Source organism: Cydia fagiglandana, chromosome 14 (genome assembly GCF_963556715.1).
Source record: "Cydia fagiglandana chromosome 14, ilCydFagi1.1, whole genome shotgun sequence".
In the NCBI taxonomy this organism is placed as follows: domain Eukaryota; kingdom Metazoa; phylum Arthropoda; class Insecta; order Lepidoptera; family Tortricidae; genus Cydia; species Cydia fagiglandana.
Window position 1 is genome coordinate 13,174,981 of NC_085945.1, and position 17,088 is coordinate 13,192,068.

Below are 17,088 nucleotides of genomic sequence, written 5' to 3' on the forward strand. Positions count from 1 at the left end.
GTTCAGAATAAATATGTGATAAAATTAATAAGCAATACAAATTTCTAATGTACTGCCTATTTTAAAAGGTGTCCAATTTGCAAATATTTATTTGTGGAATATAACAAAAATATAATGAACTCATCACTCAAACGACTACGGACCCGGACCATAGACTAAAATGTAAATGTCTATTTTTTTAAAGGGCTCTACAGGCTCTATATCAACACACTGACTCTAAGTGATGCCAAATCAGCCAAGTAGTTCGCGTCTAAGCCAAGTTTAAGCGAAAAATGTACGGTGCGGTAGTCTGATACGGCTTTTATTCTATGATTTATTGTCTATGCCTCATGCCTATTCTGCCATTGTCAAATGGTCAATGTCAAATCAAATACAAAGAAAATTTAAAACTACGTTGCAGAAAGTGGCGTGGTGTTTGTTGAGGTGTGGTTTGGAGCATTTTCTTTTGTCCTGTGTCAGTTAACGTTAGTGACAAATATTTCAAGATGAATCCATGGGGTAATGAGCAATTCCCAATGCCCCCTAACATGATGGGACAGCCAATGATGCAAATGCATCAGCATCCGCCATTGTTGCCTCCGCCGATGTTGCAAAACATGATGGATATGCCGAATAACATGGGCGGGATGCCGCCTGGGCCTCAAATTGGACCTATGCTGCCAGAAGGTATGCAGAGCGCCTCTCAGCAAGACGTTCAGGACCCGAGCGTGGAATCCAGCGAGGTGCAGGTGATCGAGGATGATACGCCTGCCCAGGGAGCATCCAGAACTAGCCATGAGGGAGCACCAGGAAATAGAAGGGACTCTAGGAACCGCGATCGAGACCGAGGTACATAATGTAGATTTAAATGACCACATACCATTTGGGGGTTATCTGAATATTTTTGATGGTAAAGTGCTGTTGTGATACACTTTATCACAGTATAAAAATGTAATTTTAGTTGAGATAATCAAGCATTTACAAAAAACGCAGAGTGATACATTCAGTAATTGACCTTGTGGTCTATATTTGGCAAGGTATATATGGCATTATTATCACATTTGAATGAAATATTTCTAAATTAAATTACAGATCAGCGCCCGCGTCCTGGTAGACCAGACCGTAGCAGGGATGACCGTCCAAGAGAGCATCATGACAGAAACCCCAGGCCCGGCAATAAAAGGATGGCTGACCGGGGAGAAGATAGGAACCGCAATGACCGTCCGGACCACCGTATAGACAACCGGCCGGATAGGAGGCGGGACCGTCCAGAGAGGAGGTCTAGGTTTGACAGTGGTGACAAGGCCCCTGACAAGAACCCTGGAAATATGCTTCCTGGAGCTATGATGATGCCAGGTATTCATAAATAAAACCACTAGATTTTTAAAGGTTAATTTGACTTGTTTTCACTGAATTTTCATTAGAGTTTGCGCTGAATGGTCTTGAAAGGATTTAGCAAAAGTATTTTAAAATTTAATAACTAAATGAAGAGCAATGCTTATCATGTAAGTAATAACATAACATTTTATTCTAGTGGCAGGTCCTAGTGGCATGATGCCATTTGGAATGATGCAGCAGCCCGGCCAGATGGAAATGCAACCAATGGGAGGCATGGTTCATCCCAACATGTCCAACATGCAAAACATGCCTGGCATGATGCCTGGAATGATGCAGATGAATCCAATGATGGAACAGAACATGTTCATGATGAACCAACAGATGATGCCTATGATGCACCCAGCCAACCAGCCAATCTACTGCACCTCTGTTGTTCTCTTGACTCCGATACCGGGTGCTTCTCTGCCTAACCGCAGAGAGCGGCCACCAGGCTGCCGTACAATCTTTGTTGGAGGCTTGCCTAACGGTGTAAAGGAAGACATTCTTCAAGAGATATTCCAGCGGTTCGGGAACATTACCGACATCAAGTTGCACAGACAGGGGGTGTGTCACATCAGATTTGAGAAGCAGGAAAGTGTGGAGGCTTCCTTCAGCATATCTGGATTCAGATTCAAATATCACAATCAGGGTGACAGCGAGGCTACTACTATCTTTGTCGACTTTGCTTTGGTAAGAATTTAAAACTTATACACTAACAGATAACATTTATTACATGAAATAATTATTGCGCATCATGGAATACATATTGGAGCGAAAACTACAACTATACTAAGGCTAATAAATTCAAATTCAAAATATACTTTATTCATGTAGGCCTAACAACAAGCTCTTATGAATCTTAATCTAATTATCGGAGCAATTTATTGATGCTAATAACTATACAAACTAACTTAATTACACAATAATACTAGTCATTAAGCTTAAATTTATGAATACTAAGCTACTTTCTTGGTAACAAAGTATTTTGTTGCTAGGTAACTATTTCAGAAACTTAAGGGTCCCACTGATTAACAGTCCGCCGGACGGTATCGGCCTGTCAGTTGTTCGGAGCTATCAAAATACTGTTCTAACTGACAGGACTGTTAATCAGTGGGCCCCTTTATAAAAAAAATCGAATCTTTTTTTAAGAACCGCGACGACTATGCAGAGTTCGAGCGGAGCAAGCGCGGCAAGCGTGATCCCACGCCACCGCGCATCGAGCCGCTCACGCCGGCCTCTTTACAGACCGTCACCGAGAAGGTCAAAAGCGATGACCAGTTCGCTGAGGCTGCTCCTGTGAGTAGAATGATATCAGATACAAGCAACTACAGTCTCCATCAAATATATCGGAGCGGCCAAGGTGCTCAAAAATATCTGAACACGCACTCTAACGCCTTAACAATAGAGGCGTGTTCAGATATTTGTGAGTACCTTGGCCGCTCAGATATATCTGATGGCGACTGTACATATACTCGTATATCATCTACACCTTTACACAAATTATATTGTTTCTTGCTCTTGGAAAAATAATACTACACAAAAATATAGGCTTCATTAAACTTGAGGTTCCGATAAAAAATTTGGCTAAAGCACAGAATAGACAATAACTACAGATTTTTCACTGTCAAACAAAACTGAAGCTTGACCGTGGATAGTCAAAATTAATATTATTGGTCAAGAGCACCCTAAACCGGCGAGCGTGTATGAGGAATGTTATGAATGTGAAGGAAGCGAAAGAGGTATGTCAGCATCGTAGCAAGTGGAAATCCGTGGTCTCTGCCTACCCCTCCGGGAAATAGGCGTGATTATATGTATGTATGTATATATGTAATATTATTGGAAGGCCGTTACAATATTACTCCCATACTCACTACAATATGCCTCAATTGCTGGAGCAGGAAAGCGTAGCGCGGTAGAAAAAATTTGTGATATTTGGACTGGAAATAAAAACTGGTTTGAGACTACTAAAAAACTTGTACCGTAAAACGGGGTCAACAGAAATCGCGGGGTGAATATAGAAATTTTGAACTCTTTCTTTCAAGTTGTTATATTTAAAAATATACATCTCTAAAATCAGATTTTTTGGAATACGTATATAGTAGACTATTTATTCTCTACATTGATACCAAAAGAAGTTATCAAACTGCCTAAAAGTTAGATTTTTTTGACTCTAAAGGAAGGCCTCACCGAGGTAAGAAATGAAGCATGTCTGAACTTTGTTCTAGCGGTAAATGTGAAAAAAGGGGTGAAAAAACACGCCTTGGGGGTTAAAAGACATGAAAAAATATTTTTGTATCAAATAACTGTTTAACAGATATATATACTATTTGCCAATAGAGTATCAACATAATAATGATCAGATTCGATGCCTATGACAACTAAAACATCATATTTCTATTCACCCCTTTCGTGTGTCTATCGACCCCGTTTTAAGGATATGGAGAAAACAGGCAGTTTTCTTTGATTTTCGTTGAATTGGGTGGGTCAAAATTTATTTCACAAATGCAAAATAGAAGAACTAACCAAGACTCATAAAATGAATTACTTTTACTTTTATCTAAATTTTTACTTTTATCATTTGGATAATTGGTGAAAATCGTCCTTGAAGTTGAAAATCGTGTCTTATCACCCCGTTTTACGGTACCCAATTTTATGTAAATACTAAAGTGTGTATCATCCGCGGGCAAGTAAAGTATATATGTAATAATATTTTCTATCATTACAGACCCTAGTTGGCTGGTTGGAACGCGGCGAATGTAACAAGAAGAACGCGAATGCGTTCTACTCGCTCATCCAAGCTTCCAACAACCAGATCCGCCGCCTCTTCAACGAGAAGATGGTGCTTGACGACGAGTACCAGAACATGAAACTCACTATGAAGGAGAAATTCGCGCATATACTGCTCCAATGTAAGTTTTTACCTTAGGTTATAGGTTCTCGCGGGCTTGGTTTCAACTCGACGTCATATTATTGCACCTTTTTTGCGTGGCGGGTGGCGGCACTGTTCTTGCCAACCCAACTCTACCAAGAAGCTTAGCAGACCCTTGGCGTTGCCGTCGACTTCTGGGAGAGACCCCGGTGAGCCTTATTATTAAGTTTTTACCTTATTTTTAAGTATTCTGTAGGAACACAGACCACCTCAACAACTGGACGGAGCACATAAGTCAATCGAGGTCACCACACATATGCTCTCCCGTACTAATTTAGTATGGCAGAGCGACCGCTTATTTCAGTTGCGTCTACAATTGGGACCACTACTTGAGTATTTCAAAAATATTTATAATTATTAAGCTTTAGGGGTGTTCTTGGGTTGTTTATGATATAAAATAGCGTAGAATACAACTCTATTGTGCTGCTGGATTCGTATCATTTTACAAGTAAAACTGTACATATGTGTGGTGACCTCGAGCTCTGTGTAAACACTTCATAACGTGGTGTCTGTGTAGTCTGTGTGTAGCCACAATGCCCTCATAGTCGAAGAAAATGAGCTGTGTGATATCAAGCTGGTGTGAAGTGCATCGGGAATAATGGCGATCTCTACTGCCCATGGCCAGGCGTGGCTCACTCCGCGATTTCGTCGCGTGGCTACAAGTGCATGGGGTCTACACAAATTTTGGTGTCTAGCAGTAGTAGATGCCGCGCACCGCTACGGAACGGACGCCTGTACGCGCTTACGCCACCTTGCGGTGATGTCTGTCGTAATAGACGCGTTTTGTTAGAGTGATCATTCTGTACAGTCACCTGCAATAATATGTTACTCTTCGAAGGCCGCAAAAATATGTGACACGCTCTTATGGCTCTACAAATAAGATCGTGTCAGATATTTTTGCGGCCTTCGTTGTTGAACATATTAATGCAGGTGACTGTACCTAGTACTATTATTTATTCTGGATCATGGCCTCTTGAGTCGCTGAGACCGTAGTTCTACACCTCGCGCGTCCAAAGACGATCCCTATGACAGTTCATTTTTATATGGAGCAGCTGTCACGTAAAATCTTTGTAAACATTTTTTTTGGAAGTATAGCACATTAATTTATTTAGAAATGTAACTAAAGTAATAAAAATACGATAAAAAATATCTTCAATATTTATTAAAATTATTTTTATTTTTTAAATCTTATCCAAAAGCAACTTGGAGTAACTGTCATAGGGATCATCATTCGGCGCATCAAGAGTAATTAGTTGTTAGTTGAGCCAGTATGGTTTATGGTTGTCCTACAAAGATTTCTAAATTGCTGGAGCAGTGAATGCTGGAAGACGGGACGCGAGGACGGAGAGCCGATACTACTGGAGCGATGAAGCGAGCGCCGGTGTAAGCTCGTATATGAGCGTACGGACTTTTGAAGCGCAAAATGCAGCGCGCGTATACGGTCGTTGACGAAACGACCGTAATATACACGCGTAAAAATACGCTAGTCTGAAACCGCCTTATTAAGCCAGTCTAGAATGTAAATCTAACAATAAAAAATAGTTTAAAAGTTGCTGAGCCATCATTGGAGTAATGAAACTACATCGACAAAAAACAAAAGCAGGGAAGCCAGCAAGACAACATTGCTAACATGACGTTAGTCACTTCAGGTATAGTACCCCATCATGGTATTCCACCTGTCCAATTTTTTTGTCCAATGTGCGTTACGTCTCACCCTCTCATTAAGCAAAATGTGAGACGCAAATACACATTGGACAGATGGAATATCATCCCAACAGACGTATACGTGATATTCGGAAACCAGTTTTTTTTATGATATAAGAGGCAAACAAGCAGACGACGGCTAAAGCTCGGCCATGGCCACCTGTAAGACCAGAGGGGTTGTACGTGCATTGCCGGCCTTTAAGATGGGAGTACGGCTCTTGAAGGTTTGAAGGTTATCGGTCCGGAAATACCGCGGGCGACAGTTCAGTTTACAAGGCAGAAAGTTTCTGGTTTCAGTTTGTACAGAATCTGATTTTGCAGAAAATAAAATACGGCTGTCTTATGCGTGGGATATAGCAGTATAGCCTCCTAAGTCCGGAGTTCCTTTAACAGGAACAAATTAAAGTCGAATTTTGAACTACAATGGAATAAATAAAGGTTCCAAATTCTAAACTGCAAAAATGGCTCTGGGTCTTAGGAGGATAGCTGTTGGTTCCTTCCGGTACGATATTCCAACAGGTTGACACAATGAATTCTGCACGATCTTCACGTTGGCGAATGGCGAGTAACCAATCAAGAACAGAGGGCCTACCGCGAACACTGAAGTTCGCAATTTGCGGGCACGTATTACAGTCACTCTGATTACGCCTTGATTAGAGTATAAGAGAAAGATGCCTGCTATTGGCGAACTTCGGTAATATACGCTAACAAAACGCTAATACTATTATTTATTCTGTGCCCTAATTTCTAATCTTATATTATTCCCCTGATAATCTTACAAGATTCCATTTAATTGCCAGTAGAACAGTTAAATCAAGTGTTGACGAATGTTAGAATGTATATATGCTCGTTATTAAGTGATCTTTCGCAAAAAATGGACGGGCCTGGCTGCTTCTGTCTGTCGTCGTGAATTGATGGACTGCAACGACGTGTACGTACCATCAGCAGCGCTACGAGTGCTGCAACTATGGCCACTTCACTGATTATACATCTCTATGTACACTGGATAGGCGTCCCGAAAATTATTACCTACTAACGTGGTTCATTCCGGACATCTACGCGGCGGAGAGGTAAGTGATAGACCTATGGAGGGTAGAGGTAAGGAGAAAACTTTCTTATCTTATTTATTTTACATGGGAGAACAGTTTCAAAGAGTGTCTGAGCTGTCAGCTATAATTAAGTTTCAAATCTCTCCCGAGTGGCGCTAGAGTAGCTATGAACTTAGCCATTAGGCACTTGTCCCACCAAGAGCGAGTAAGCGATTAACTATGGGCGATTTTCTCGCCCAAGAAACGAACAAAAGATTAGGATGCTGTGTTAGTAAAAGAGACACATATATTAATAGTTCATCGCTGGCTGTTCACACTGCCGGCGAGAACACTCGCTCTACTAGTTTGTCGCCGCGATAAGATAAAACTAGCTCAGCGGTACTCGCTCGGCGATGCTCGCTTCGTAGTTAGAACTCGAGCTGCGAGACCAATCAGTCTCCGTGTTCGGCTACGCTGCACCGCCCGAGCGAGTGACGCGAGTAATAGCCCGTCGCACTAGAACACTCGCCTATAGCCGAGCGACAAAACTATTGGAGTTAACACTCGCTTCTCGCCGCTCGCCCACTCGTTTCTAGTTTATCGTTCTACTCGCATATCGCTCATCGTCGGCGGTGGGACAAGTGCCTTACTGAGTGAAGTGTGCTGTTAATGAATTGAAACTTTTTATCAAAATATTCTAGGTATTGTGGTGCCACCTATATACTGTTTTTTGACGGACACTTTTTCACACAGAGAGTGTTTTCCTTACCTCTACCCTCCAAAGCTATCTTCAGAAAGTTGGTTATCTGATTTACATCAGTTCAGTTGTTGGATGACGTCACTGGTTTGGAGTCGCTCCTTCATCACATCGTCATGGCTTAACGTCCCAGCATATAGCAGCGGTGACCCATTGCGCGGAGTGACAACTGACCGGCTAGGTGCGTGTTCTATGCCGATCCTGCGCTAAGTGTTCCGGAGTAGATTTCAGCTCTGGAATGGAGCAACTGGACTGGTGTAAATCAAGCCTAAGATAATGGCCCTTGCACACGGTGTGTGTGCCGATGCCATACTTTACCGATGCATATAACCCGCGCAACTAATCCAACATGCGTACGTTTTGTGCACCGTGTATAAGAACCATAATGTATCCTATATGCGGCTCCTGTCCAGTGTAAATAGTAGTGTGGTGGTCAGTATTACTTCGGGCAGCTGCAGCGGGGCACATTTCTTGTATCTACGCTAGAACTTCAGCGAACATCGACGTACGTTGCACTACTTCGGAGCTTACAGACAATTGTTAGCGCCGCGGCCCGTCCTGTTTTCTGTGTAAGTCCAGCTTTTTCAAAAGTTTGTCGTTTAAAACACTAGTAAAAAAGTGCGGTACACGACATATTGCACTAGGATTTGTCAACGCTAGTAGACTTCATCAGATCAACCCTAGGAGCCCTGCGTGTCTTTTACGACACATATTTTCCCGTGCCGCAGCTGGTCTCTAATATGATGTATGACAGTCGAGCAGGTAGCGAAAATACTCTCCGCGGCGCGTCACCAGCGCGTCTCCGACCACTTTAGCAAGCAGCAGCGCAGGAACATCGAGATGTGGCTCAAGATGACTGAGGTGCGTATTGTCGGCTCATCAGGTCACGATGCGGTATGGCATGGTGAAGTAATCATTTAGGCGGAGGCAAACAGAGTCGAGTCAACGTCGTCCCAAAACGTTTTTAAGTTGCGTTCAGATTTTGCGAATACGCCACTAGTCTGCCATTTGGGAACTTTGCATTGCATTTCATGCAATTTGTAGTACAAACAGCAACACTCCTAACTATACATCGGTGGACCTTATTACTAAAGGCATTAGCTCCACCGATGTACAGTTAACAGTGTGGGCGATGGTACGATGTGCAGAACGCGTATGACTTCCTAGTGGTAACTGGTAATCTGGTAAAGTAAATTTTTGCCGTGCCCTACCGTGTCGTTCTAAATTGGGCTATGGCCTTTACTGGCTCGCTGATTTAAACATACAAAATCGGGATAAACGTGCATAGAGCAATAAATTGATCATATCATACATATGAGAGAGTAGCTCTGTCTCTTGACCTTTACGCTCATTGTCAAGGATTAGAAAGGCGGTTCCTGAAAGCAGCGTGGATTCGAACGAGCTATGGGGCTATCGAACGAGAGAGATCGTCGCGGCAAGAAAGTAGACGATAGACAGATACATAGCAGGAGAGTAGGCGATGGCCTAACCGTGTCTTGAGACTGAGTTACTCTAGAAAATCGTGTTTAAAATGTTTAAATCAGTGCAGCCGATCATCCAAGAACAATTGCTATCTGCTGGGTTAGACTAGGTGAACAGCCTATAGTTCGTTTTTTTTAGCATTACAAAGAACTCCACAGAAGCAAGCGTGCAGTTTTTATCAGGCTCTTTAATTGTTAATAATTATTGAATTATCTAATGTAGCATGGTCAATACATATAATTTACTTCAAATTATTACCGCTAAAAGTGCCGGTTTTGGAACCACAAGCTTACTTCTGCGAAGTTCTTTCTAATGCTAAAAAAAACGAACTATAGCTAAGACGTGTTGTGAGAGCGGTTGGCTCCTCGCAAAAAACAAGGAAAGTCTAAGGTCTGGTTGCACCCACCTGAACCACCTCAATCGACCAGTTAGTTGACGCAAGTCGGTATTGAGTACTATGAGTCTTATTTCTCTATTGTATTAACTGTTGTTCTTTTCCGGTAAGCCAAATATACTAATCGCGTTAAATACTAAAACCAGAAGTCTCAATATTTTACGCATGACTACGGCTGGGCTGCCCGCTTAAGCTAAACCCAAAATTCCATGCCGACCAAATAACAGAGCTAGAAACTGGGTTATTTACATTTGTAACCTTTGGCGGATAAAACATACCTATACCTACATATTGAAAATATAACTATAACCTTAAATATACCTCTCATTGCTCTTTTATTTGTCGGCATATTGAAAAAAGTTTTATAAAAGCGACAGTTATTCAGAGAGACTATAGATTTTATGATATCTACTGCACATTGCCAGTTGATTTGAATACCTACTGTTATTTGTTCATCTTTCAAGTAATTTGTGAACTCGACGGAAACTCTCTGATTAACTAGCGCAAAATATTATTCAGCACATACGTTTTATAAAATCGTTACGTGTTGATTACGTTACTGCACTACGTAAATGTACATATTTATCTATAAACCAATCAAAATATGCCAGCTTTCCGCTCCATTTAGGTATATTGTAGCTTTTAGAGTTGACGTTTATTTCGGCGACGACAGCGATGCATCCCACTAGTCAACAAGTTCTTCAATCATCTCGTATAAGTACACCTGCGGAACTTTGGTGGACGCTGGACGTAGCTTTCAAAGCGGCCTTCGAGGGATCTGAGGAATTACATGCTTCGCCACGTCTCTCCATGTCGCCAGTCGAAACTGTACCTGCCTGAAAATCTTGTACATTTCCATCCCTCTCCAGCGAACCCACTAGATATTCAAGATATGCAGACAACACCATAATAATGAACGACGAGGGCACCGTGGTTGAAATTAAAGGGGCCCATAGATTACCAGTTCACCAGAAGATATCAGCCTGTCAGTTGTTAGGAACTGTCACCTTTTGCGATTAACTGACAGGCTGATATCGTCCGGCGAACTGGTAATCTGTGGGCCCCTTAAGGCGTCTACGACACTGGTATAGTACTACACTTTTCAGCGAGTCACTCGTGCCAACAGATTGTCGGGGTGTTGCAGCTGTAAACGCAAAAAGGATAAGATCATATTCGTCAGCAAGAAAACAAAAAAGAATACTTCTACGCCTTCAGCAGCCGATGTCCAGGCATCTACATCTTCATATGTCTACAGCTGAAGTCAAGAAAGAAAAGCCGACCATCCGCCATCATACTGTCTTAGCATTTTTGATGGAGCAGCATACAACAGTGTTTTCATTATCCTCTGACCCTAATACCATCCCACAATGTTAACTGTCCATCGATGGACCTTATTACAAAAGGCATAAGGTTCACCAATGGACAGGTTAAGAGTTACTGTTTTGTTCCACTCAACTTCCTGAAAAGCATCCGCTCATTAAGAATTTTTCTCACACCGTTTTATTTATTTATTTAAACTTTATTGTACAATACAAGAAAGTACAAAGGGCGGACTTAATGCGTTTTCTGTTGCTTCATCAAAAAAGGTTTTTGCGGCGACCTGATGGTGGAATTTTGCTAGAATCTTATATTTACTCGAAGGTAAATCAATACTGGACCTCGCGTCTACTCGAATGCTGAAGATTTCTGGCTGTCGATTCGTTGTGATACTTTACTGCATCAGCAGGCCGATGCAGCGGCAGACTAATCCGCGCAGACAAAGCGGAGTAGCAACATACCATCATCTCACCCAGCATTAGGTCAATCTTCGAAGAATCCTCCACACTGACACCTCGGTCCTGGACCTAAGGATCACACCCCGTCTACAGCTTCATCTACAAGCCTGCTACCGTTCGTCTTTGCGTCGCCCTCCCCTCATGCACGTTCTTCGAGTCTTCTCTCGTAGCTTCTCTGTACGCCGTGTTCTATACTGCAGGCCCGAAGAAAAGAATAGGAAGCACGGTATAGTATATACGTCAGGTAAACGGATACCTAACGAGACTACCTGGAAGAAAAATCTACTTGAATCATCTATAATGTCTTCTGTCCAGTTTCAAAAAAGTTCACAATATCTAGAATACAAAGGCTAGATAGTAAGGTTATTGCAGTTTTATCATCTTCCCTTTCCTTCAATACCTTGTAGTAAGAAAAGGGTAGAAGATATTTGTATAAAAAATTTAAAGATACGTGTAGGCTAAGTTGAATTGTTTTTGGATAAGTTGCTGATCTATTTTGTTTTTCAGGAGGTGGAAAACATAAAAGAAGAGTTTGAAACAAACTTCAACGAGGATGAGATTGAGAAGATTGGAAAGAACACGGTTCCTCAGGAGAAATACGACGAGCTCAGGGTGAGTTTACGGTTTTACAAAAATTATTTAAACAACAGCAACAAAGACGGCAAAGAGACAGTTAGATCAAGATAAGTCTGCAAAGATTTTGATAGCACACGCAGTGCATGTGTTATTTTATTGTCATAATTTCATTGAAGTTGCGTTACATTTAAAATAACAATTGCGTGTGTGTGCTATCAAAGTCGTTGCAGACGTATCTTGTTCTATAGTTCGGTTTTTTTAGCATTAGAAAGAACTTGCAAGAAGTTAAGTGATCTTGACAATGACATGTCTTTTAATTGAAAAACGCTTTATAAAAATAAAAATATAAAACTATTACTTATGAAAGCAGAAGAATATAAATGATCGTATTAGATTCATAATTGTTACATATTTACCGTCACTTATTTTTAAAATGTGTTTTTCAATTAAAAGACACATCAAGATTGCTTAACTAATTTCTAATGCTAAAAAAACGAAGTATAGCTCTAATGATATTTTCTTAGGACAATGATAGGTGTACGGTGTACTATATTCAGTTACCTACTGCTACCCGGTGACTTCCATGAGATAGTTCATAGGAATTGTATGGCTGGCTACCACAACAATAGTTGTGTTCAAATTATCAATATTGGACTTGGCCAATGGTGGCACTTAAAACCGCGCTCTACTTACGAAAGGCGACTTAATAAATAAGTTAGATTTTAACATTCATTTTCCTTAACAGGCAGAGCACGAAAACCTGATGTACGAGCTGGAAGGCTACAAGAACGAGGCCCACCTCGCTAAGGACGAGGCCGAGAGAAAGTTCGAGACCTTCAAGGCGCACTTTATCGCTCAACACAACTTGAACAACAAGCAGGTAAGCCTCGAGTCTCGCCACCCTTATGTACGAGCTGGAAGGATACAAGGAGGCCCACTTCGCCAAGGACGAGGCCGAGAGAAAGTTGGAGACCTTCAAGGCGCACTTCATCGCTCAAAACAACTTGAACAACAAGCAGGTATGCCTCAAGTCTCGCTACCCTTATGTACGAGCTGGAAGGATACAAGGAGGCCCACCTCGCCAAGGACGAGGCCGAGAGAAAGTTCGAGACCTTCAAGGCGCACTTCATCGCTCAACACAACTTGAGCAACAAGCAGGTAAGCCTCGAGTCTCGCCACTCTTATGTGCGAGCTGGAAGGATACAAGGAGGTCGAGAGAAAGTACGAGACCTTCAAGGCGCACTTCATCGCTCGACACAACTTATATAGTAACAATCCAATCCATAATATTAGGTAGTTACGCTTCTATACCAGCAATCTAATAGCTAGCAATTTATTTGTTTAAAATCACAAATATATTATACTGAAATAATTAAGGCCCAAATTTAGCCAACTCTTTGCGTCCTGTACAGTTACCAGGGTCCGCCATCGTCCACATTAAGCTACCTTATCTCATATCTTTAAACGAGCAATTCTTGATTATTTATTTATTTATATATTTCGTGGATCTCAGAAACTGCTCTAACGATTTCGATAAAATTTTCTACATATTGGTTTTCGGGGTCGAAAAACCGCTAGCTAGGTCTTATCCCTGGGAAAACGCGTATTTTTGAGTTTTAATATGTTTTCCGAGCAAAGTTCGGTCTCCCGGATTAGTACATTATGTGACAACATTTTTATTTTCAGCAATCGTACCCACCGCTGCCCCCACCGCCGACGCCGCGCGTCGAGCCGCCCAAACCGATGCCCCCTCCCCCCACCCCCGACGACAACAAGTACATCGTCTCCGGCCCCTCCGTCCCCCCCTCCGAGGCTAAACTCATCAGCATCCTCACCGCGTTCCTCATGGTCCACCCCCTCGGAGCTTCCCTGGACTACCTCGTCTCTTACGTTAGAAGTATGACCCCCAACGTGACGCAGGCCACGGTGCAAGAGATACTCCAGAAGTATGAAGATGTTTTCCGCAGAGTAACGTCGGGCGTTGGCGCGTCTATTGAGACTAGATGGTGTTATGTTACCTTTGATACTATTAAGCTGGAGCAACATTAAAGTTTAAATTTACTTAAGCTAGGGCTAGTGGCAGTTTGTTTCGAGCTGGAAGGCCCTCAAGTGTTCCGAGGTGCCTTCAGCGGAGAACGCTGCTAGAGCAGCCCCAAATGATGGGCTCGCAAGAGCAACGCCGACGGGGTATCGGAGGTCTACAATCGAGTTCCCGAAACCCCGCCAACAAAGCGCGCGGCGGAACACCCCAGGGGGTTTAGTCCGTGGAAGTCGGACATACCCACTGAGCTTCTCCCGGGCCAGTTGGATCCATAAGGATTCCCCCTGGGTCATAAAAAAAAGGGCTAGTGGCAGTTTTATACAGCCTGACCTAAGTGTAGTTTTTAACGCTTGTCGCAAAGCAAAATAGCCCGTTTCACTATACGTGTTCTCATTATCCCACAACGAATTGCTAGTGTGCAAGAATTTTCCAAGTGAGGATTATTTCTTGTGGTTAAAGCGGTCATTACTAAAATATCAAAGTAAAATATGGACTCTATTTAAAATCACGGGTTTGCATGTTTACCTTTAGATTACTTAGTAGATAAGTGTTGATCGGAATGATTACAATAGAACCTATGTGTAATTAAATTTAAAAAGGTTTTGTCTTAGAAGAAAAAAAAATAAAACGTTATTTGTATAAAATGTTATGTCAAGTCGCTGAATATTCTGTTTAATCATAAAATGTGCTCAGTGACGACTTATGTACAAATATGTATGCAGGCGTGCTAAGCTAATACATAGTTACATGCATTAATATTTTTATGCATAAGTACAGAAAGTTCTAAATGTGTTCAATAATTAGTAATTATTAGACAATGTAAACTGACTGGTGATGAGAAGATTTCTGTGCACTCATTCTTAGTTGTAATTATATTTAGGTCATAGTGACATTAAAGTGTATTTTAAAATATTATGTTTTATTTTTATATACTGTTAATGATTCTACTTCCCTTGGGATTGGGATTTATATGGTATACCGAATTATTTGAATAATTTGACTACCTACTATATGACACTGACTGTACTCGTGCTTAGCATCTATATGCTAAGCACGTTTTCACGCCACTGTTCGGAAATGTGGCAATAGATGGTCTAAAACCTAGCTGGAAAGTAGGCAATAGCTGTAGCACCTGAAGCACCACTACTACAATGTTTCATTGTTGTCATCATCTGTCATTGGTGACAGTTCGCTACAGCAATGAGTATCATTTAAAACATAAAAATCAATAAAAGGTCTTTTTTTGCGCAACTTTTTCCTTCAAAAATAAAATTAGGTTATTAATAGTAGAGATGCAACGGATAGTTGCTTGGCCGGATACCGGATACCGGATATCCGGCCTGGACACTGGCCGAATATCCGGTATCCGGCCGCCGGATATTCGGCCGGCGGAACTATACATACATTTCGGGTTTTCAGGTGCGCATTCTGTAGGTTTGACCTGTTTCCTAGTAAACGTTCGCGCGGACTCATTTCTAGGTTCAAAATGAGTGCGCGTGCAAGTCAGTGGAATGATTAAATTGTTTTAAAATAATAAACAAGTACGATTATGACCGTGTCTGTTTCTTAAATCAAATTTCTTTACTCCGAAATCAAGCAATGTTACTATCCGGTATCCGGCCGGATAGAAGGTAACTATCCGGTATCCGGCCGGATAGTAAAATAGTGGCCGGATAGGCCGGATACCGGATAGTTACCGGATATCCGGTGCATCTCTAATTAATAGCACCAATTTCTTGTTAAAAAAAAAAGAAATATCAAAACCATTCACTTCATTTTTTTTAACAATTATCCATTCAGTTCACGCTTAAGGCGTTTTTAGGGTTCCGTAGCCAAATGGCAAAAAACGGAACCCTTATAGATTCGTCATGTCTGTCTGGCTGTCTGTCTGTCTGTCTGTCTGTCCGTCCGTATGTCACAGCCACTTTTTTCCGAAACTATAAGCACTATACTGTTGAAACTTGGTAAGTAGATGTATTCTGTGAACCGCATTAAGATTTTCATACAAAAATAGAAAAAAAGTAATAAATTTTTAGGGTTCCCCATACATAGAACTGAAACTCAAAAAAATTTTTTTCATCAAACCCGTACGTGTGGGGTATCTACGGATAGGTCTTCAAAAATGATTCTGAGGTTTCTAATATCATTTTCTTCTAAACTGAATAGTTTGCGCGAGAGACACTTCCAAAGTGGTAAAATGTGTGTCCCCCCCCCTGTAACTTCTAAACTATTTACTTTTGTAGCTGTTTGTGGTTTTATTAGCAAAAACGCTTCTAATTTTAGAGTCGGTTTGAAGCAAAACGCAACAGAAAAACGCCTCTTAAAAGTGGTAAAAAAAGTAAAAAAAGGCGGGATCTGAAAATACCTACTGAATTGGATAGTGTAAATTATGTTTGACTAAAAAATATAAGAAACGCGTATCTACGCTCGCTATAAAAATGAGTTCTTCTAGTGAAGAAAATGATATTCTTACGCCTACCGAAATTCAAGAGACAGTACAGGCAGTGGCTAGTAATTTGCTACCAGAGAAATCGCGGGCTAGTACTTATAGTTATGCAAATGTTTTCTTATTTCCTCGCAGTAGTCGTGAAAAGCACTATGTAATGCCTCGGCCGGAAACGCTAAAGATGGACTCGTATTATTCGAGGGCCTCCACTAACGTGTCGGCCCTCGAACTCACTCGTCCATCTTTTAGCGATTTTCCGTCCTCTTCTACAATGTACTATTACTGTTAATGACAAAATTAGTTTGCTAGACTATTCTAGCAAACTAATTTTGTCATTAACAGTGGAATTAAAGAGATATACTCATTTATCTTATGGAGGTCTCTTGCCTATGCTCCACTGGCAAGCGACTCTTGCCAAAATAGGGTTCATCCACAAATTACGTCACAGCAACAGGGGCGGGGGAGTCATGCCAAGTGTGACAGTACATATTAAAGACCTATCTTTTTTCTATAAAACCGTGTGACAAGTTGTGGTGGGAGGCCTAAAAAAAAATCGAAATTTTGTGTTGTTATTAATGGAAGACCCCATAATAGCATGCG

General features: G+C 41.4%; 1 protein-coding gene across 3 annotated transcripts; it reads left to right on the top strand.

Annotated features, from left to right (window-relative positions):
* The first annotated feature begins 1,054 nt into the window (after positions 1-1,054).
* LOC134670784 (ecto-NOX disulfide-thiol exchanger 1-like) lies at positions 1,055-14,954 on the top strand. Of its 3 annotated transcripts, none has more exons than XM_063528600.1 (8): positions 1,055-1,335; positions 1,514-2,046; positions 2,506-2,652; positions 4,082-4,265; positions 8,529-8,635; positions 11,933-12,037; positions 12,747-13,020; positions 13,688-14,954. In XM_063528600.1, exons 1-8 carry the CDS (start codon positions 1,164-1,166, stop codon positions 13,816-13,818), a joined length of 1,653 nt encoding a protein of 550 aa, XP_063384670.1. In that variant the 5' UTR covers positions 1,055-1,163; the 3' UTR covers positions 13,819-14,954. The 3 variants fall into 3 exon arrangements, with proteins under 3 accessions (XP_063384670.1, XP_063384672.1, XP_063384671.1); XM_063528602.1 differs by having other exon boundaries at positions 12,747-12,881; XM_063528601.1 differs by having other exon boundaries at positions 1,520-2,046.
* Positions 14,955-17,088: the final 2,134 nt, after the last annotated feature.

What these genes read in the sequence shown, in the direction of transcription:
- LOC134670784 (XM_063528602.1), top strand. Translation starts at nt 1,164, where the DNA reads ATGGCTGACCGGGGAGAAGATAGGAACCGCAATGACCGTCCGGACCAC. An exon ending in AGTTCGCTGAGGCTGCTCCT is followed by an intron (nt 2,653 to 4,081) that starts GTGAGTAGAATG and finishes CTATCATTACAG; the next exon opens with ACCCTAGTTGGCTGGTTGGA. An exon ending in AGAAATACGACGAGCTCAGG is followed by an intron (nt 12,038 to 12,746) that starts GTGAGTTTACGG and finishes TTTCCTTAACAG; the next exon opens with GCAGAGCACGAAAACCTGAT.